The 22,946-nt window shown below is 35.5% G+C and overlaps 2 protein-coding genes across 6 annotated transcripts; one reads left to right on the top strand and one right to left on the bottom strand.

The window, feature by feature from the left end:
- Positions 1-573: 573 nt before the first annotated feature.
- Positions 574-17,224, bottom strand: LOC121216842 (RNA-binding protein 48). 4 transcript variants are annotated; one of them, XM_041092293.1, is made up of 10 exons: positions 17,036-17,224; positions 16,834-16,910; positions 3,478-3,616; positions 3,231-3,314; positions 3,047-3,127; positions 2,743-2,882; positions 2,478-2,586; positions 2,315-2,384; positions 983-1,045; positions 574-869 (listed from the first exon to the last, which is right to left on the bottom strand). In XM_041092293.1, exons 2-10 carry the CDS (start codon positions 16,847-16,849, stop codon positions 792-794), a joined length of 780 nt encoding a protein of 259 aa, XP_040948227.1. In that variant the 5' UTR covers positions 16,850-16,910; positions 17,036-17,224; the 3' UTR covers positions 574-791. The 4 variants fall into 4 exon arrangements, with proteins under 4 accessions (XP_040948227.1, XP_040948226.1, XP_040948225.1 ...); XM_041092292.1 differs by having other exon boundaries at positions 16,834-16,913; positions 17,036-17,184; XM_041092291.1 differs by lacking the exons at positions 16,834-16,910; positions 17,036-17,224 and adding an exon at positions 15,748-15,943.
- A 326-nt stretch (positions 17,225-17,550) lies between these two features.
- LOC121216841 (uncharacterized) lies at positions 17,551-22,709 on the top strand. 2 transcript variants are annotated; one of them, XM_041092289.1, is made up of 9 exons: positions 17,551-18,190; positions 18,685-18,798; positions 18,876-18,958; positions 19,708-20,162; positions 20,823-20,992; positions 21,180-21,265; positions 21,660-21,793; positions 21,999-22,304; positions 22,512-22,709. In XM_041092289.1, exons 1-9 carry the CDS (start codon positions 17,924-17,926, stop codon positions 22,691-22,693), a joined length of 1,797 nt encoding a protein of 598 aa, XP_040948223.1. In that variant the 5' UTR covers positions 17,551-17,923; the 3' UTR covers positions 22,694-22,709. The 2 variants fall into 2 exon arrangements, with proteins under 2 accessions (XP_040948223.1, XP_040948224.1); XM_041092290.1 differs by having other exon boundaries at positions 22,463-22,598.
- Positions 22,710-22,946: the final 237 nt, after the last annotated feature.

The following is a 22,946-nucleotide window of genomic DNA, read 5'->3' as shown; positions in this document are numbered from 1 at the left end:
TAAATTTTCATATCAAATATGACATTAAAATGCCATTGTTTTTAATGGGAGTTAAGAGCTGTATAACCATAACACAAAAAAGTTTTAAAATTCGATCACCAAAACCTAATCTTAAATAAACATGTGACTGAACTTCCAGCATGTTGGTTTACAGCCAACTGAATCGCGCATAATTCGGCCGCTTCCACTATTCGATACCATTCAGAGTTTATTCAATGTTTTCTATTCTGAGCTTTCCCCTGCCTCATTCGGTGCCAATTTTTTTATACTTTCCAAAATACCCTTCAAAATATGTTATATTTATGGTATATATTTGGTTAATCGTAACATCATTAACCTTTTAATATAACATTTTTAATATTTTGTTAAAAAAGTCTACTTGAAAAAAATATAAAATGCTTAGGTTGATTAAATAATAATAAATTAAAAATATTATATTATATCATTTTAATATGAAACATCTTATAAATTGTAATATAATGCTTTCTAAAAATAATATTTTAATAATACCTTATAATTATTAAATTACTAAAATAAATTTTTAAAATAAAAAAATGATTTTATAATAAAGGGTAAAATTGAAATTTTTGTTTATTCTTTGCATATTCTGTAACCCAAACAATGTATTACTCTATTCCTCATCTATTACATTCCACCCAACCAAATTGCATAATATCTCTATTCAATTCCCACCGAATACCATTCCATTCCTTCTCTATTTCATTAGAGCGAATTTAACAAAAACTAGAAAGACTAACTTGTAGATAAGTATATCTTAATGGTAAGGTTGATCAGATTCTTCTTCTATTGTCCACTCGTGTTTTCTTGGGTGTAGGTCCGGCTTGCAAATGTTCAGTGCTTGATTGAATCTAAAGCAAGAAATTGTATAGGTAAAAAAAAAAGTCATATTACTATGAAAACATAACATGACTAAAAATATTTCTCTAAGACAAGACAATCATACAGTTCAGAGATTTATCACCTTATTGAGTTTGTCCCTAACCGTTTTAACCGTCTGATTCATTGACTGGGAAGGGAAGTAGTCCTGAAAGCAGTCCCCATATCAGCATAGAGCAAATATTTATCACAAAAATTCCACAACCATGTATACTATTCTTATATTACTATAGCAACCAAGGCATTAATAAAGAACTCTAGCAAAAGCAAAGAAAGCAATGGTGAAAAACAACGCAACAGTTAAACCGACAAACACCTATATTAAACTTTCTCCAATCATAAAACACCTAATTCATTTCTAGTTATTCGGCCGCGTATGCATTGATTCGAGTCAGATGTTAATATACAATAATAATATTTTATATAATAGCACTTATAGCGCCAATATGAGTTACTAAATATTTTGAAACCAATTCAAAATCTCAGTATGCAGTTTCCATATAAGTGGCATATATAAATATAAAATGCATATTCGTAACTATATTCATGTAAAAATGATAAAAATATAAAAAGTACTCGACTGACAGAACCTATTCTTGGTAAGAAGTGAAACAACATTTCAGCAACCCCATCAAACACTTGAGCATTCTAACACCCACAAATTTAAAAGAACATCTAGATCAAAATGCTTTAGCATGTTTGGCTCAATTGTTTCAAAGAGGAGTGAAACTTCTAGATCTTTAGGCGTACGTCTACATTCAAATCTGAGCAATAATTAAGAAAAAGGAAAGAAAATAATGGAAGGTAACAACAAACTTTCCTTTAGAAGAAGTTCCAACAATTTATTGTTTGTTTCCACCAGTAAGTCTAAAACAAGGACCAAAATGTGAAACTCAAACACCCAAAGATTAGCAAGGCTTTTTTCTCTCTTTAACACCCTTTCTGACATTTCATTTATGTTAGGGTGACGGGAAAATGCTACAATCAGCACCTAAATGTAATCCCAATAAATCCATTTTGACCAGTAACAAAACCCAATCCATCTCAGTCACAACAAAATGGATTACACAAACAAAGCCCTAAATTAAAGCATTATAATACACAGCCAGATGCACAATAAAAGAAGATTATACATACTCAGGAATGACATGTACTCTGTCCTAATTCAATCAACTGGACCTAACTTAATTCAACTGGGGTCAGCAGCTGAAAGGCATTTACAAACTTAGCCTTACAACATGCTTCATCTAAGTCATAAACAACTACTAGAATACCATGTAGTGCCAGTGAACTTCACTGGTCAAATTGTAATAAAGAAGAAGAAGAAAGAAATAAAATGAGTTAATTTTTACTTTCAGACAGTAAACAAGTTAAAGGATTAAAATCTGGGATGATGTTGTTAGAAAGTATTCCACACCTTGTCAGATGACACTCTTGTTATTCGAGCATTATTACTGTGAGACCTGAACTCTGCATCCCCAACATCCCTAAGGAGAGGAAAAACCATAGTTTATTTAGAGAAAGAATGCAAAAAGGAAATAATGATGACAGTAGCAACATGAATTTGAACAGCGTACTACCTCAGTCGATTATTAATCTGGTTAGGAATATGATGAGATGAAGCAGGAAGTGATGGAGCCTTATTGGAAGAGAGCACGCGATGAACTGGATGCCCTTTAGATCTTTGAGCTGATATCACAGCATAACAGCATAACATGCATGAGAATATATAATCACAACTAGAAAGCAGTTCCTATTTGAAACATAGACATTCTTTTTTCCAATTATATGTAAAAGATAGGTACGTCAAAAAGCTAAATTTTTAGAGTAATGTATTAAGCATACAATTCAATCTTGCAAGGATTTCTTTCCTTCTGCCTTCTAACTTATCTTTGGTGTCATCAAGGCTTTCAAATTGAGGAGCATATGAGACCAGCAAATGATTCCCCAAGAACACAAACTCGTCCAATTTTCTCTTTGCAAACCTAATGGATTAAATGGTTAACAAAATATATATTCAGCTTTTCACCAATTTCCATGGTTGCATATTGAAATTAGCTTTCCAACAGAGGTATATTATTGACTAAGTACATGAAACAGTGTGACAGTTATTGGAGGAAAATGTTAGAAAAGGGTCAAGTTCAATGACCTGGCATTGCTAATGAGTCGAAATTTGATCCAATAAACATCAGTAAATTGCTCACAATCTTCTGCATCCATTGGTTTACATCTGAAAGGCAAAACAAAATGTGAGCATAAGCATCATCAAAAGTTTTCTTCAAATAATTAAAAATGGAAAGGAAAAAATAAAAAAGGAGAGAGAACTTACTTACTCTTCAACGTCTCCGTAATTAGCAAAGAGTTTCAGCAAATCATCGCCACATCCCAACGCGGGAACGTTCCTCACAATCAAATATCTGTCAACCAACAATTCAATTTCATTTTTGGTTGTTTGTGGCAAGATAGATTTTAGCTTCAACAGTTTCAATTGTAAGACTTTTTGATGATTTGTTGGTGAAATAAAATGAACTTGAATTCTTCAACTGGAAAAATTGGTAAGTAAACAAAGATAGGATTGACCTGGATTCGTCGCAGACTGTATAGACGCGAACCACTGGCGGATCTTCTTTGTAACGACGCATGTTGAAAATTGTTGGCTTTTTACCTCCAAAACTCACCACACACTCCCCGCGCCAACGCTGACCCTTTTGTCGATTGCCTGCAAATATCGATGTATCGTTTTAGGGTAAACCAACTGGGCTGTTTTTTTTTCTTTCAACTAACTATCACTTTTTTAAATAATAAATTTAATTATATATACATATTATATTATATTGATTTACATATAATTTTAAAAAATAAAATTTACAGATTTACAAATAATTTCAATTTATTTCTAATTCTAAAATTTAAAAAAAAATATAAAACCACATAAATATTTTCAAAAATATAATAATAAATTTAAAAATATATAAAAAATGTTGAAAATAATAATATATAAAATTTTAAAATATATAAGAAACTTTTACTGTGCTTCTCTAAATAAGATATATATTTATTTATACATATCTCGTCCCAAGGAGGAGGTAATTTATGAAAATATTGATTTTTTAAAAATTCTATATTTTCATTTTTTAATTTTTGATATTCATGAAGAATAATATCGTAATATTCATTATAAAGTAAGTACTTTCTAGACATACATGGCAAAGAAGGGTATCTATAGACCCGACAACTGCAAATGGCTTCCTAAAGAAAGGGATTATGACATTAAGCAAAGGGATGGATGATGAGGAAAAGATAATAAAGGCATGGCAATGATGTTTCTAATTTTAACAACAAGCACATGCTATGATGGCACTGAACCAAGAGATGAAAATAACAATGGCAGTACTGGGAATAAAAAAAAGTAATTACCATAAAAATAAAAAAATAAAAATTCTAGTGTCCGAGGACGTAGGCAAAATTTACTGAACCTCGTTAAAATTCTAGTGTTCTTTATTGTTTATTCTATATATTTTGCAAGTGTGATTGTAGTGATTTATTGTGCTATTAAATTACGATAGAGGGATATTCTAGCTAGGAAAGATCTGGTACTTAAGCGATCCTCATGATCCACCTCTCTTTCTTGGAAATTGAACTTAGTGTGATTTTTAGTTCAATAATTTTACTCTTTTACACTCTTCCGCGCAACAATTGGTATCAGAGCTAGATTCGTACTTGGGGAATATAACCGTTTACGATACTATTTACGTATACGGCATTGTTCATCCACGGTACTATTCACGTAGACGATACTGTTCACGTATACAAAGTTGGGATTGAGGAGAAAAATGGTAGAGGCATCATCATCAACAAAGACTACCGTGACCAATACAAAATTTGAAATAGAGAAATTTGATGGTACCAAAAATTTTGGTATGTGGCAATGTGAGATCCTGGATGTCTTATGTCAGCAAGAGCTGGATATAGCCCTTGAAGAAAAACCTGACAAGATGGATGACAAAGAGTGGGCCAAGATCAATAGACAGGCGTGTGGTACAATCCGCCTATGTTTGGCCAAAGAGCAGAAGTACTCTGTCATGAGGGAGACATCAGCGAAGAAGTTGTGGGATACACTGGAAGAAAAGTTTCTAACGAAAAGTCTTGAAAATAGGCTTTATATGAAAAAGAAACTTTTTCGGTTCACATATGCACCCGGTATGTCGATGAATAACCATGTGAACTCATTCAATAAAATTTTAGCAGACTTGCTAAATTTGGATGAGAAATTTGAAGATGAAGACAATGCATTATTGTTGTTGAATTCTCTTCTTGATGAATATGATCATCTTACCACCACACTGCTTCATGGGAATGATACAATCACATTTGATGCAGACTGTAGTGCGTTGTATAGATCTGAGACTCGAAAGAAATATAAAAGAGATCACAGAGATACAACTGCAGAAGTTTTAACAGTAAGAGGTCGTTCACAGAGCGACAAACCTGGTAGAAGGGGTAAGTCCAAAGGGAGACCCGCCAAAGATGAATGTGCCTTTTGTCGTGAGAAAAGACATTGGAAAAAGAATTGTCTTAAGTTACAAAAGGGCAAGGCTATTTCTAATGCATGTGTAGCGGAGCATGATAAGGAGTCAGACTTTAGCTTGGTTGGCATGGCAATGACATGTCATACGGATGAGTGGATCTTGGATTTGGGATGTACTTACCATATGTGTCCTAATAAGGACTGGTTTTCTAGTCTTGAAGAACTAGAAGGTGGGGTTATTTTTATGGGTAATGACAGTGCTTGTAAGACAATGGGAGTAGGTACAATCAAATTGAAGAATCACGACGGCTCAATCCAAGTCTTGACAGATGTTCACTATGTACCTAGCTTGAAGAAAAATCTCATCTCATTAGGTGCCCTAGAATCTAAATGGCTCACAGTCACTTTGAGAGATGGATTAATAAAGGAAGTAGCTGGGGTATTGACGGTGATGAAAGGCACTAGAAGAAATAACTTGTACTATTTAAATGGAAGTACAGTTATTGGATCAACATCAACAGTTTTTGTGAAAGATGCAAATTCAGAGGCTACCAGGTTATGGCATATGCGATTAGGACATGCTGGTGAAAAAACTTTGCAGACTATGGCGAAGCAAAGCTTGGTGAAAGGTGTGAATTCTTGCAAATTGGAATTCTGTGAACATTGTGTTCTGGGCAAGCAGACGAGAGTAAAATTTGGTTCAGCAATTCACAATACGAAAGGAATTCTGGACTACATTCACAGTGACATATGGGGACCTACCAAAGTGGTTTTTTTGGGAGGTATGCACTATTTTGTTACTTTTGTTGATGATTATTCAAGAAAAGTATGAGTGTATCTAATGAAAAGAAAAAATGAAGTTTTGGATGCATTTCTGAAGTGGAAGAAGATGGTGGAGACTCAGACTGGTCGAAAGGTCAAACGACTTCGATCAGATAACGGTACTGAGTACAAAAATGATCTATTTCTTCAAGTATGTCAAGATGAGGGCATTGTGCGACATTTCACTGTTCGAGATACACCACAGTAGAATGGGGTGGCAGAACGTATGAATCGGACTATACTGGAGAAAGTTCAATGTATGTTGTCTAATGCTGGGTTGGGCAATAAATTTTGGGCTGAGGCAGTTACATATGCGTGCCATTTTATTAACCGGTTACCATCAGCTGCAATAAATGAAAAAACTCATATGGAGATGTGGACTGGTAAACCAGCTACTGATTATGATTCTTTACATGTTTTTGGTTCCACTGCATATTATCATGTAAAAGAATCTAAGTTAGACCTAAGAGCAAAGAAAGCATTATTCATGGGTATAACTGGTGGAGTAAAAGGATACCGTCTCTGGTGTCCTGATATAAGGAAGATTGTTTTCAGTAGAGATGTGACCTTTGATGAATCAACCATGATGAAGAACAATGATTCACAAAAGGATGACAAAACCAGTAGTACTTTGCAGCAGGTGGAGCTTGAAAAAGTTAATAATGATCCAGCTAATATTGAAAGAACAAATGATGAAGAAGTTTCAACCCAAGAACTTCTACAGCAACAAGATTCAATTAGGCCAAGAAGAGATATTCGTAAGCCTGCTCGCTTTGATGATATAGTGGCCTATGCACTTCCAATTGCACATGATGATGTTCCTTCTACTTACACAGAAGCAATAAGTAACCTTGATGGTGTAAAGTGGAAGCAAGCTATGAATGAAGAAATACAGTCTCTTCATAAAAATAGGACTTGGGGAGTTGGTGACACTGCCCAAGGGAAAGAAGGCAATTGGATGCAAATGGGTATATGCAAAGAAGGAAGGATTTCTTGGTAAAAATGAAATTCGATATAAGGCTAGATTGGTAGCAAAGGGTTACGCTCAGAAAGAAGGAATAGACTACAATGAAGTATTTTCTCCAGTTGTGAAACATTCGTCTATTCAAATTTTGCTAGCCTTGGTTGCGCAATATGACCTTGAACTAGTTCAGCTTGATGTGAAGACAGCTTTTTTACACAGTGATTTGGAAGAGGAAATCTATATGACTCAGCCTGATGGATTCAATGTTACTGATAAAGAAAATTGGGTTTGCAAACTGACAAAGTCGCTTTATGGATTGAAACAATCTCCGAGGCAGTGGTACAAATGATTTGATCAGTTCATGAAAGGGCAAAGGTACACAAGAAGTAAATTTGATCATTGCGTGTATTTTCAGAAGCTACAAGTAGGAACTTTCATATACTTGCTCTTATATGTTGATGATATGCTGATAGCATCAAAGAGCAAAGTTGAGATTGAGAGATTGAAAACTCAACTCAATCTCGAGTTTGAAATGAAAGATCTAGGTGAAGCTAAGAAGATTCTTGGCATGGAAATATGTAGAGATAGAGCTCATGGCAGAGTTAGCTTGTCTCAGAAGCAGTATTTGAAGAAAATACTACAGCAGTTTGGCCTGAACGAGCAGACCAAACCTGTAAGTACCCCGTTGGCTTCTAATTTCAAGCTTTCTGCACAACTATCTCTTTCGACGAATACTGAACAACAATACATGTTACAAGTTCCGTATGCTAATGCAGTGGGTAGCTTGATGTATGCAATGGTGTGTACAAGACCCGACATTTCACAGGCAGTTAGTATAGTGAGCAAGTATATGCATAATCTTGGAAAAGGACATTGGCAAGCTGTGAAATGGATTCTACGGTATATTCTAAAGACCGTGAATGTTGGATTACTGTTCAAGCAGGATACTACACTTGGTAAAGGTGTTATTGGGTACGTTGATTCTGACTATACCGGTGATTTAGACAAACGAAGATCAACCACCGGTTATATGTTTACACTTGCTGGAGGACCAATAAGTTGGAAGTTTACACTACAGTCTACGGTTGCGTTGTCAACCACAGAAGCTGAGCACATGGCTGTAAAGGAAGCTATTTGGTTACCAGGTATGGTTAAAACCTTGGGATTGGTTCAGGAGCATATTAATGTGTATTGTGATAGTCAAAGTGCTATTCATTTAGCAAAGAATCAAGTCTATCATGCACGTACAAAGCATATCGACGTATGATTCCATTTTATGCTGGAAATTATTGATGAGGGAAAAATTCGTCTTCAGAAGATTAAGACTGCAGATAATCCCGCAGATATGATGACCAAGGTGGTAACAACAATCAAGTTCGAACATTGTTTGAACTTGATCAATATTTTGTAAGTTTAACAGTTGAAGAAGGCACTATCAAGTATTGTTGTCAAAGGCAGAAAGAATTGTGTGAAGATAAGATTATTCTAATCGAATCTTCAATGTGGAGATTATTAGTAGCCATCCATCTTTGACTTTTCAAAGATATTGGTGGGCACAAAAAATCCCACAAATTAAGGCACCGAGATTTGGTTTGAAATTTGACATGGAATAATTGTAATTTTTGGTCCCTAATTGTATAGGGACTTTGCAAGTTGATCATTTAGCTTCAACTATAAATAGGCCTAATTATTTCTCATTTAAAACATCTTACATTTTCCATTCTCTACTTAAGGCAATTGTTCTCTCTCCTTATTTGTAAACTTTCACTTATATTTTGGAGTAAAATATATTTGGTAGTGTCCGAGGACGTAGGCAAAATTTGCTGAACCTCGTTAAAATTCTAGTGTTCTTTATTGTTTATTCAGTATATTTTGCGAGTATTTTTGCGCGGAAGCGTGTAAAAGAGTAAAATTATTGAACTAAAAATCACACTAAGTTCAATTCCAGGAAAGAGAGGTGGATCACGAGGATCGCTTAAGTACCAGATCTTTCCTAGTCAGAATATCCTTCTATCGTAATTTAATAGCACAATAAATTACTACAATCACACTCGCAAAATATACAGAATAAACAATAAAGAACACTAGAATTTTAACGAGGTTCAGCAAATTTTGCCTACGTCCTCGGGCACTACCAAATATATTTCACTCCAAAATACAAGTGAAAATTTACAAATAAGGAGAGAGAACAATTGCCTTAAGTAAAGAATGGCAAATGTGAGATGTTTCAAATGAGAAATAATTAGGCCTATTTATAGTTGAAGCTCAAGGATCAACTTGCAAAGTCCCTATACAATTAGGGACAAAAAATTGCAATTATTCCATGCCAAATTTCAAACCAAATCTCGGTACCTTAATTTGTGGGAATTTTTTGATGCCCACCAATATCTTTGAAAAGTCAAAGATGGATGGCTACTAATAATCTCCACATTGAAGATTCGATTAGAATAATCTTATCTTCACACAATTCTTTCTGCCTTTGACAACAATACTTGATAGTGCCTTCTTCAACTGTTAAACTTGCAAAATATTGATCAAGTTCAAACAATGTTCGAACTTGATTGTTGTTACCACATTGGTCATCATATCTGCGGGATTATTTGCAGTCTTAATATTCTGAAGACGAATTTTCCTCTCATCAATAATTTCCCGCACAAAATGGAATCGTACGTTGATATGCTTTATACGTGCATGATAGACATGATTCTTTGCTAAATGAATAGCACTTTGACTATCACAATACACATTAATATGCTCCTGAACCAATCCCAATGTTTTAACCATACCTTGTAACCAAATAGCTTCCTTTACAGCCATGTGCTCGGCTTCTGTGGTTGACAACGCAACCGTAGACTGTAGTGTAAACTTCCAACTTATTGGTCCTCCAGCAAGTGTAAACACATAACCGGTGGTTGATCTTCGTTTGTCTAAATCACCGACATAGTCAGAATTAACGTACCCAATAACACATTTACCAAGTGTAGTATCCTGCTTGAACAGTAATCCAACATTCACGGTCTTCAGAATATACCGTAGAATCCATTTCACAGCTTGCCAATGTCCTTTTCCAGGATTATGCATATACATGCTCACTATACTAACTGCCTGTGAAATGTCGGGTCTTGTACACACCATTGCATACATCAAGCTACCCACTGCATTAGCATACGGAACTTGTAACATGTATTCTTGTTCCGTATTCGGCGAAGGAGATAGTTGTGTAGAAAGTTTGAAATGAGAAGCCAACGGGGTACTTACAGGTTTGGTCTGCTCGTTCATGCCAAATTGCTGTAGTATTTTCTTCAAATACTGCTTCTGAGACAAGCTAACTCTGCCATGAGCTCTATTTCTACATATTTCCATGCCAAGAATCTTCTTAGCTTCACCTAGATCTTTCATTTCAAACTCGAGATTGAGTTGAGTTTTCAATTTCTAAATCTCAACTTTGCTCTTAGATGCTATCAACATATAAGAGCAAGTATATGAAAGTTCCTACTTGTAGCTTCTGAAAATACACGAAATGATCAAATTTACTTTTTGTGTACCTTTGCCCTTTCATGAACTGATCAAATCGTTTGTACCACTGCCTCGGAGATTGTTTCAATCCATAAAGCGACTTTTTCAATTTGCAAGCCCAATTTTCTTTATCAGCAACCTTGAATCCATCAGGCTGAGTCATATAGATTTTCTGTTCTAAATCACCGTGTAAAAAAGCTGTCTTCACATCAAGCTGAACTAGTTCAAGGTCATATTACGCAACCAAGGCTAGCAAAATTCAAATAGACGAATGCTTCACAACTGGAGAAAACACTTTATTGTAGTCTATTCCTTCTTTCTGAGCGTAACCCTTTGCTACCAATCTAGCCTTGTATCGAATTTCATTTTTACCAGGAAATCCTTCCTTCTTTGCATATACCCATTTGCATCCAATTGCCTTCTTTCCCTTGGGTAGTGTCACCAACTCCCAAGTTTTATTTTTATGAAAAGACTGTATTTTTTCATTCATAACTTGCTTCTACTTTACACCATCAGGGTTACTTATTGCTTTTGAGTAAGTAGAATGAATATCATCATGTGCAATTGGAAGTGCATAGGCCACTATATCATCAAAGCGAGCAGGCTTACGAATCTCTCTTCTTGGCCTCCTGTATGCAATTGAATCTTGTTGCTGTAGAAGTTCTTGGGTCGAAACTTCTTCATCATTTGTTCTTTCAATATTAGCTGGATCATTCTTAACCTTTTCAAGCTCCACCTGCTGCAAAGTACTACTGGTTTTGTCATCCTTTTGTGAATCCTTGTTCTTCATCATGGTTGATTCATCAAAAGTCACATCTCTACTGAAAACAATCTTCCTTGTATCAGGACACCAGAGACGGTATCCTTTTACTCCACCAGTTATACCCATAAATAATGCTTTCTTTGCTCTTGGGTCTAACTTAGATTCTTTTACATGATAATATGCAGTGGAACCAAAAACATGTAAAGAATCATAATCAGTAGCAGGTTTACCAGTCCACATCTCCATATGAGTTTTTCCATTTATTGCAGCTGATGGTAACCGGTTAATAAAATGGCACGCATATGTAACTGCCTCAGCCCACAATTCATTGCCCAACCCAGCATTGGACAACATACATTGAACTTTCTCCAGTATAGTCCGATTCATACGTTCTGCCACCCCATTCTGCTGTGGTGTATCTCGAACAGTGAAATGTCGCACAATGCCCTCATCTTGACATACTTGAAGAAATGGATCATTTTTGTACTCAGTACCATTATCTGATCGAAGTCGTTTGACCTTTCGACCTATCTGAGTCTCCACTATCTTCTTCCACTTCAGAAATGCATCCAAAACTTTACTTTTTCTTTTAATTAGATACACTCATACTTTTCTTGAATAATCATCAACGAAAGTAATAAAATAGTGCATACCTCCCAAAGAAGCCACTTTGGTAGGTCCCCACACGTCACTGTAAACGTAGTCCAGAATTCTTTTCGTATTGTGAATTGTTGAACTAAATTTTACCCTCGTCTGCTTGCCCAGAACACAATTTTCACAAAATTCTAATTTGTAAGAAATTACACCTTTCAACAAGCCTTGCTTCGCCAAAGTCTGCAAAGCTTTTTCATCAGCATGTCCTAATGGCATATGCCATAACCTGGTAGCCTCTGAATTTGCATCTTTCACAGAAACTGTTGATGTTGATCCAATAACTGTACTTCCATTTAAATAGTACAAGTTATTTCTTCTAGTGCCTTTCATCACCGTCAATACCCCAGCTACTACTTTTAGTAATCCATCTCTCAAAGTGACTGTGAGTCCTTTAGATTCTAGGGCACCTAATGAGATGAGATTTTTCTTCAAGCTAGGTACATAGCGAACATCTGTCAAGACTTGGATTGAGCCGTCGTGATTCTTTAATTTGATTGTACCTACTCCCATTGTCTTACAAGCACTGTCATTGCCCATAAAAATAACTCCACCTTCTAGTTCTTCAAGACTAGAAAACCAGCCCTTATTAGGACACATATGGTAAGTATATCCCGAATCTAAAATCCACTAATCCGTATGACATGTCATTGTCATGCCAACCAAGCTAAAGTTTGATTCCTCATCATGCTCCGCTACACATGCATTAGAAATAGCCTTACCCTTTTGTAACTTAGGACAATTCTTTATCCAATGCCCTTTATCACGATAAAAGGCACATTCATATTTGGCGGGTTTCCCTTTGGACTTACCCCTTCTACCAGGTTTGTTGCTGTGTGAACGACCTCTTACTGTTAAGACTTCTGCAGTTGTATCTCTGTGATTTCTTTTATCTTTCTTTCGAGTATCAGATCTATACAACGCACTACAAACTGTATCAAATGTGATCGTATCTTTCCATGAAGCAATGTGGTGGCAAGATGATCATATTCATCAGGAAGAGAATTCAACAACAATAATGCCTTTTCTTCATCTTCAAATTCTCATCCAAATTTAGCAAGTCTGCTAAAATTTTATTGAATGAGTTCACATGGTCATTCATCGACATATCGGGTGCATACGTGAACCGAAAAAGTTTCTTTTTCATATAAAGCCTATTTTCAAGACTTTTCGTTAAAAAATTTTCTTCCAGTATATTCCATAACTTATTTGCTGATGTCTCCCTCATGACAGAGTACTTCTGCTCTTTGGCCAAACATAGGTGGATTGTACCACACGCCTGTCTATTGATCTTGGCCCACTCCTTGTCATCCATCTTGTCAGGTTTTTCTTGAAGAGCTATATCCAGCTCTTGCTGACATAAGACATCCAGGATCTCAAATTGCCACATACCAAAATTATTGGTACCATCAAATTTCTCTACTTCAAATTTTGCATTGGTCACGGTAGTCTTTGTTGATGACAATGCCTCTGCCATTTTTCTTCTCAATCCCAACTACTGTATACGTGAACAGTATCATCTACGTGAATAGTACCGTGGATGAACAATACCGGATACGCAAATAGTATCGTAAACGATCGTATTCCCCAAGTACGAATCTAGCTCTGATACCAATTGTTGCGCGGAAGCGTGTAAAAGAGTAAAATTATTGAACTAAAAAATCACACTAAGTTCAATTCACAGGAAAGAGAGGGATCACGAGAATCGCTTAAGTACCAGATCTTTCCTAGCCAGAATATCCCTCTATCGTAATTTAATAGCACAATAAATCACTATAAGGTATGGTTAAAACCTTGGGATTGGTTCAGGAGCATATTAATGTGTATTATGATAGTTAAAGTACTATTCATTTAGCAAAGAATCAAGTCTATCATTCACGTACAAAGCATATCGACGTACGATTCCATTTTGTGCGGGAAATTATTGATGAGGGAAAAATTCGTCTTCAGAAGATTAAGACTGCAGATAATCCCGCAGATATGATGACCAATGTGGTAACAACAATCAAGTTCGAACATTGTTCGAACTTGATCAATATTCTGTAAGTTTAACAGTTGAATAAGGCACTATCAAGTATTGTTGTCAAAGGCAGAAAGAATTATGTGAAGATAAGATTATTCTAATCGAATCTTCAAGGTGGAGATTATTAGTAGCCATCCATCTTTGACTTTCAAAGATATTGGTGGGCACAAAAAATCTCACAAATTAAGGCACCGAGATTTGGTTTGAAATTTGGCATGGAATAATTGTAATTTTTGGTCCCTAATTGTATAGGGACTTTGCAAGTTGATCATTTAGCTTCAACTATAAATAGGCCTAATTATTTCTCATTTAAAACATCTCACATTTTCCATTCTCTACTTAAGGCAATTGTTCTCTCTCCTTATTTGTAAACTTTCACTTGTATTTTGGAGTAAAATATATTTGGTAGTGTCCGAGGACGTAGGCAAAATTTGCTGAACCTCGTTAAAATTCTAGTGTTCTTTATTGTTTATTCAGTATATTTTGCGAGTATTTTTGCGCGAAAGCGTGTAAAAGAGTAAAATTATTAAACTAAAAATCACACTAAGTTCAATTCCAGGAAAGAGAGGTGGATCACGAGGATCGCTTAAGTACCAGATTTTTCCTAGTCAGAATATCCTTCTATCGTAATTTAATAACACAATAAATTACTACAATGACACTCGCAAAATATACAGAATAAATAATAAAGAACACTAGAATTTTAACGAGGTTCAGCAAATTTTGCCTACGTCCTCGGGCACTACCAAATATATTTCACTCCAAAATACAAGTGAAAATTTACAAATAAGGAGAGAGAACAATTGCCTTAAGTAAAGAATGGCAAATGTGAGATATTTCAAATGAGAAATAATTAGGCCTATTTATAGTTGAAGCTCAAGGATCAACTTGCAAAGTCCCTATACAATTAGGGACCAAAAATTGCAATTATTCCATGCCAAATTTCAAACCAAATCTCGGTGCCTTAATTTGTAAGAATTTTTTGGTGCCCACCAATATCTTTGAAAAGTCAAAGATGGATGGCTACTAATAATCTCCACATTGAAGATTCAATTAGAATAATCTTATCTTCACACAATTCTTTCTGCCTTTGACAAAAATACTTGATAGTGCCTTCTTCAACTGTTAAACTTGCAAAATATTGATCAAGTTCAAACAATGTTCGAACTTGATTGTTGTTACCACCTTGGTCATCATATCTGCGGGATTATCTGCAGTTTTAATCTTCTGAAGACGAATTTTCCCCTTATCAATAATTTCCCGCACAAAATAGAATCGTACGTCGATATGCTTTGTACGTGCGTGATAGACTTGATTTTTTTACTAAATGAATAACACTTTGACTATCACAATACACATTAATATGCTCCTGAACCAATCCCAATGTTTTAACCATACCTTGTAAAAAAATAGCTTCCTTTACAGCCTCTGTTACAGCCATGTACTCGGCTTCTGTGGTTGACAACGCAACTGTAAACTGTAGTGTAGACTTCCAACTAATTGGTCCTCCAGCAAGTGTAAACACATAACTGGTGGTTGATCTTCGTTTGTACAAATCACCGGCATAGTCAGAATCAACGTACCCAATAACACATTTACCAAGTGTAGTATCTTGCTTGAACAGTAATCCAACATCCACGGTCTTCAGAATATACCGTAGAATCCATTTCACAGCTTGCCAATGTCCTTTTCCAGGATTATGCATATACCTGCTCACTATACTAACTGCCTGTGAAATGTCGGGTCTTGTACACACCATTGCATACATCAAGCTACCCACTGCATTAGCATACGGAACTTGTAACATGTATTCTTGTTCCGTATTCATCGAAGGAGATAGTTGTGCAGAAAGCTTGAAATGAAAAGCCAACGGGGTACTTACAGGTTTGGTTTGCTCGTTCATGCCAAACTGCTGTAGTATTTTCTTTAAATACTGCTTCTGAGACAAGCTAACTCTGCCATGAGCTCTATCTCTACATATTTCCATGCCAAGAATCTTATTAGCTTCACCTAGATCTTTCATTTCAAACTCGAAATTGAGTTGAGTTTTCAATCTCTCAATCTGAACTTTGTTTTTAGATGCTATCAGCATATCATCAACATATAAGGTGGAGGTAATTTATGAAAATATTGATTTTTTTCAAAATTCTATATTTTTATTTTTTTTAATTTTTTAATTTTTGATATTTATGAAGAATAATATCGTAATAATCATTGTAAAGTAAGTAGTTTCTAGACATACATGGCAAAGAAGGGTATCTATAGACCCGACCGACAACTGCAAATGGCTTCCTAAAGAAAGGGATTATGACATTAAGCAAAGGGATGGATGATGAGGAAAAGATAATAAAGGCATGGCAATGATGTTTCTAATTTTAACAACAAGCACATGCTATGATGGCACTGAACCAAGAGATGAAAATAACAATGGCAGTACTGGGATTAAAAAAAAAAGTAATTACCATAAAAATAAAAAAATAAAAAATTATCACCAAATGGAAAATCTTCACATAATTCATGGGTTAAAAAGGAAAGGTAAATATCATCCCATGTGCTTGCCAATAGGTGGGTTAATATTAGAAACATATAAAAGGAGTACCTGAAAAGTGAAAACCAATGCAAACAGGAAACACAAAGAGAGGATCTTGGAAGTAGGTGATAACGTGTACCTGAAACTCTAATCATACAAGCGAACGTCGGTTGCCCTAAAGAAGAACCTAAAGCTAGCAGCCAGGTATTACAGATCCTACTTGAAGACAAAATCGGGTCAATAGCGTATAAACTTAAACTTCCAGAGATCCACCCTGTCTTTCACATCAGTTTATTGGAAAGAGAAAATTGGAGATAAAGGAGTAACTAGCACAGACTTACTGCAAAGGAGAACCGATGGCCAACCCAAGATTTACCTTGCCTTGCTACCAGATACTCAAATCGTGAAATGTCACAGTTGAGTCATCACGAAGCTACTGATCCAGTGGGCAAATTTGGGACCAAAAGAAGCAACATGGGGGGATTTTTCGGTTCTATAGGCTCAATTGGAGAGAAGGGAGTAACTTGCAGAGACTTACTGGAAATGAAAACTGACGGACAACCCAAAATTTACCTTGCCTTGGTACCCGATACTCGTGAAATGTCACAATTGAACCATCATGCAACTATTGATCCAGTGGGCAAATTTGAGACCAAAAGAAGCAACATGGGAGGATTTTGCTCAGATTTCGAATTTTGATCCTTGGGGTTTAAAATCCTCTTAAGGGGAGAGTATAGTTATCCACTCAACAAAGTTGGAGGAACTGGGAGAAATTAAACCTAATTTTGACCTAGATCCTAAATTGATTTAGCAGACTCAAATTGAGAAAAAGGCTAAAAGAAATTGGACCAAAGAAGACTAACGATTCCCAATATTAGGGTAATGTGTTATTATCTAATTAAAAGCCCAATATTAGGTTAAAAAGCCCATACACCATGCCCTAGTTTGCTTTCTTCTTTTATTTCCCGCGACTTGTTCTTCTGTTCTCATTTTTTTTCCCTCTCGTAGCTTTGTTTGTTTTTCTCTTTTCCAGTGCTTTTCATCTGATCGGCCGCCACCACCACCACCACCACCACCACCACTTCTTCAAAAGCCAATAGCAGTATCAGAAGGACTGGGCATATATCGTGTCGAAATTTTTTTATATGTTTGAAAGTTCATTCCTCGTATTTATGTTAAAAACGCATCACAAAACCTTGAGTTGTTTTGGTAAGACCTAGAGAGCAAAAATGAAGAAACTTGAGGGTAGATTAGAAGAACCCAAGAGAAATAAACGAAAGCTAGACAAAAGGTTGATATTATCATTAACCAAGCCTTCTCATCTTCTAACACTGAAATACGCCCATATTCGCTGGGAAAATCGGCAAAGACTTTGTTATCTTTTGGAAAGACTTGTAAAGAAACAGAATTGGGCTGAGGCTAGTGGAGTATTAAGCTTGTTGTTTAAGGGTACTTCCCATGATTTTTCTGCTGGTTTGAATCGCCTCAAGTACTCGGTATGGCTGCCTTTTATATTTTGGTTGTTATTGTGTTAAAGTTATGGTCTTGGTAATATTTGAGGAAATTTTACTTCTTTTACTGGCTCGCACTTTGTAGAACAACAATGAAATGCTTTGAAATTGAAGGAGCACATAATGTTTTAAAATTTTTAATTTATTTTTAGTGACAATGCAGTATGATATAAGAATGAGTGTAGCATTTACTTTATAGAAACTTGTAAGGAAACGAAAAATCTAGTAGGCAGTGACCAACAGACCTTTATTGAATTGCTTTGTTCTATTTTTTTGTTATCTTAAATGTGTTAGAGATGTTTTCTAGCTCAAGTATTTGCGTATGCCACCTTTTTCAGTAGAATGTTGTATATGTTATCGTATATAATGGTTTTATTGGCTACTTATGTGAAAAATATTTGTAAATTTGGTACAAGAGGACTCGAAGCAGTCCTTTGTGTGTATATAAAACTGCTCATGTCTGTAAGGGATGTTTTTAGGTTGCAATCAGGCTTCTTAAGTACATAGATGGGGATCATGTTGACATTAGAAGGATCAGGGACATCTATGAGATTTGGATGAGCAGGATCAGGTTCAAGACTGTGAAAACAGAGGTATACTTTGACATATCTACATGTTTTTGGTTTGTATGGTTCCTGTTTTTGAATACAGATCTTTTGTGGTGGAACAGGAGCAAATTGCAGTTCATTTGGAGTTCATTTTATTCTGCCTTACACATGGAAATCTTGGCTGGGCTCATCAAGCCACTTTAAGGTATCATTCTTGTATAGAAAGATGTCCTGGGGTTGATGCATTTAGAAGCAGTATCCTATTTCTTTGTCTATGATCACCCACTTGTCAATCATTGTACATTACATGCGTTGTTGCCATCACGCAAAATTAGGAAGCTAGTAACTATCTTGTTGCCAAAAGAACCCCCTTCCTGACTCTGTCTTGCAAAAGTTGGCTGCAATGGTGTATGCTTGCTCTTGAACAAATCACATTTCGTATTTAAGGGACATTGGTGCCAACCATAAGGATTTAGTTTCTCCATGTGAGGTGGGATGGTTTTGTTACTAATATACATGCTATTCTAGGTGTTATTAGGGTTTCATATGTTAGCACCTTATGTTTTAGGTATGGAAAAATTAGTTATGGTTTGCTTGTTGAGCACTGCAAGGAAGAATAACATTGCACAACCAGATAGATCTAGCTGCAAAGTGATTAATTTTTTTTCACTACGCTTGTACGGTGTCTATTTGGAATGTTAGACTAAGGAATTGATACCATGACCATTTGAACAGAATTTTATTGGCTGTGTTACATATGACATTATGCATCGTTGCTCAATCAGCTGGGTTGCAAAAGATTAATCTCTTAGTTTTTCATATTAACATTACTGATGCATTTATATTCACGTTCTGTAATGATAGTTATATGAATGTAAAGGCTTATTGTCTTTGAAATATAGTACATGGATGGATTCAGTGTTTGAGTACTTTTATGAATTTTTCCTCCATCAGCTTGATGAAAGAACAAAACTTTAGTTGTCACCCAATGGCAAACCTGGTCATGGGCTTGACATTCTGTCAGCTTTGGTATTCCAATCTCACTGAAGAGATTAAACTGAGAAATTCAGATCAGGATTACTTCCCTCAGCAATCAGACGCTTCAGGATCACATATGGGCAACGAAATTGTTTTCTCAGAGGGAAATTATGCAGCTTATAGTCATGGTGCTGTTTCTTCTCAATGTGGTTCAGAGACATCTGTCATGAATGATAAAAGAGAAAGTCTGCTGGCTGGTAGCAACCAACAAAGAGATGTTCATGTGCAGAACAATGTTAACTTGCAGAGAGCTGCACCTCTCGTGCAAGAGGTTGAGCCACTAGGCTCCAATCAAAACTCTGCTGAAAATGAAGTTGATTTCTATGATGATAATGGCTATACATGTGATCCTTCAGTCTTCTCTGCCTTAGGTAAGTTCTGAATTCCTTATATGTTTCTTTGACTGTCATGATAGTACCATTCTTTACTTTTGGTATTCTTCTTTGGACTTTGTAGTGAGCTATTTAGCATTATGTTGTCTATGTGTGCACATCTAATGCAATATTATGACTAACTAAATGTCTTTATTGATTTGTAGTGGATTATTCTTCCTTTCTTTTCATTGTGTAGTCAGTCGTAATTCATTCAATTAACAGCTAAATGGGAAATATGCTAGAGATTGAAAAAAAAAGGGGAAAATTGGACATAAAGATTGGATACTAGGAATGAAAGGAAGGACATAGAACATGAGTCAGACAAATAATAATGCTGGAAAATACCTATATCAGAAACATGGATATGCATCTATTATAGTAAAATGTTCTTTTGTCTTCCGTTTTATGTTACTATTTTGTGTATTCATCAGCCTTCCTCCTATACTCCAATTTAACTGTATACGTGACAAATATAAGATGGCTTGATGATTTGACAGGCTAATTAACATCTTTGCAGTTATGAAGAATCTTTTGGATGCTTTTCATGATTTTCTTACGAATTATTCATCACAAATCTTTTGGCTTTGTTTATTAATATTGTTTCACCATTCTAACATCTACAGGCCTTACTGAAATGTGTCATGTTTCTTGTTTCAGAGGGTTTAGAGTCATGGTTGATGCCTTTAAAGTTGCCATATTCTAGTGAGAACTTTGTCTACTTGCATAGGCAAATGGTTAATAATCATTATAAAGATGCTCTGAAGCATCTACGGCTTGGTCTTCACTGTGAACCCCCTTTGTCTGCAGCCTTGCTTCCTTTGATACAGGTAAATTTTATTTCTTCGCAACATTTTTCTTTTTGATTAATTCAGAACATCTGTAATATAAGCTGAAGCATCTAATATTCTTAAAGAGATTTAGATATGCACTAGCCAATTACAAAGCAAAAGGCATTTATTTGTACTGATTCAAACATGATTTTTATTTTTATTTTTTTTGTCAAATTTACTCCAGTTATTGCTGATTGGAGGTCAAGCGAAAGAGGCCCTAAGTGAAGTCGAAAAGTTCTGTAACATTTCGAACATGCCTTTTCCCTTTAGGTACTAATCTCCCAAATAAGTTTGTTTTTCTCCTGTTTTGCTAAGAAGTGTATTCAAATTGGAAAACGTAATCCCTGAAGATGCCATATTTGATTTTGGCTTAATTCAGTTTACTCGAGAAAAACAGAATTAGTAATATGAAAAATTAGTGGCTAGAGGACTCGCCTAATGGTTATGGTTAAGGTATTTATTGTGACTTAATTCTGGAGAGAAATGCTTAGAGAATAGAGATTTATATCATATCTGAATGTGTTTGTTTCATTTGCTCTCTGGAACACGTAATTTTTGGAATATTTTCTAAATTTTCATAGTGAAGATTTAATTTTGCTTGCAGTGTGCTAATGTTGATCATCTTGTTGGCTTTATAAAACACTGATGTGCTACTTTTTTGCAGATTAAGGGCAAGTCTTCTAGAGTACTTTTATTCTAATGACTCTGTCATGCTCTGTAATTGTTTTGAGGAGGTTTTGAAGAGGGATCCGACATGCTGCCACTCATTGGCAAGGCTTGTCAGCATGCATCAAAAAGGTAGATTATCGATTATCTTGCATGGATAGACTAGTGTTCACTTTATTTGGTAGTTCTATGCGCCGATGCTATCCCTAATTGTAATCCATGGCTACCATCCATGCACCATCAGTTTTCTTCTCATCTTTTGTTCTGCTTTCACTGCCTTCTTGCTTGGTTGTAGATGCTTGTGCATTTTTAACATTGATTTTGAAGTTGTTTTCAGGTGATTATAGTCTGGAATCCCTTGTGGAGATGATTGCTTTGCATGTGGAAGCTACATTTCCAGAGTCCGAAACGTGGAGGGAGTTTGCTTCATGCTTCCTCAAACTATATGAATACGAAGAGGATCGACTGTCTGTATGTCTCGTTGGGAATGAAGGTGAACAAAAAGCAAATCACTCTATTTATTACAGAAGGATTCCAAGCATATTTACCGAGGTAAACTCAAGAAGAGCTTGGAGATTACGCTGCAGATGTTGGTTAAAACGTCATTTTGGCAAGCGGATGCTTGCATCCGAAATTGCTTCAGGTGCGTTCTTATTTCCCATTATGTAACAATACAATCCATACGCACGATTTTGCTTAATTCTTTACTGTCAATGTCGGATCACATAACGAGCTTCAACCTCAGTTTGATAGTTGGCATCATCATTTTATCACCCTTTGAATTACTGCCGTGGATTGTAGTTAGGTTGGGAAGATGGATTAATTGGAAGTTTTGATTGCTTTGGAACAGGGATGTTGGAGCTTGTAACATACAAAGCAGCTTGTGCAGTCCATTTGTATGGCGAAGAATGTCATTATGTTATAAAGGTTTATACTCATTTAAGGGAACACAATGAGAAGGATCTCCGCAAATTCTTAAAACTACATATGGTGAATTCCATCAGACTAAATGTGAAATTTCAAGAAAAATAAAATTTAATTTGGTTAATTTTATTATTACTATTATTATTTGTGTGCAAACTTATACTACCTGATCAAAAAATAAATAGAAAAATAAAAAAATTTACGAGAAATGGATATTTAAATCTATTATTTGCAAAATTGAGTGAATTCACATAATGATATTTGAGGGTTTATGTTTATATGTACAAGCATTATCATCCTCAAGTCTATAGAGGTAATACATATAAGCATGTGAATGGATTTGGTAAAATTTTTTTTGTCA

This window comes from Gossypium hirsutum, chromosome D05 (genome assembly GCF_007990345.1).
Source record: "Gossypium hirsutum isolate 1008001.06 chromosome D05, Gossypium_hirsutum_v2.1, whole genome shotgun sequence".
Classification (NCBI taxonomy): Eukaryota; Viridiplantae; Streptophyta; class Magnoliopsida; order Malvales; family Malvaceae; genus Gossypium; species Gossypium hirsutum.
This window is presented reverse-complemented; position numbering and strand designations above follow the sequence as displayed.

Bases quoted from the DNA above. Each gene is read 5' to 3' on its own strand.
- LOC121216842 (XM_041092291.1), bottom strand. From the start codon at position 15,799: ATGTTGGATTACTGTTCAAGCAAGATACTACACTTGGTAAATGTGTTA. The intron at 3,617-15,747 runs GTACGTTGATTC...CGATATTTGCAG, and splicing joins CTTGGTAAATGTGTTATTGG to GCAATCGACAAAAGGGTCAG. The intron at 3,315-3,477 runs GTCAATCCTATC...GTTGGTTGACAG, and splicing joins ACAGTCTGCGACGAATCCAG to ATATTTGATTGTGAGGAACG.
- LOC121216841 (XM_041092289.1), top strand. From the start codon at position 17,924: ATGAAGAAACTTGAGGGTAGATTAGAAGAACCCAAGAGAAATAAACGA. The intron at 18,191-18,684 runs GTATGGCTGCCT...GGATGTTTTTAG, and splicing joins TGAATCGCCTCAAGTACTCG to GTTGCAATCAGGCTTCTTAA. The intron at 22,305-22,511 runs GTGCGTTCTTAT...GCTTTGGAACAG, and splicing joins TGCATCCGAAATTGCTTCAG to GGATGTTGGAGCTTGTAACA.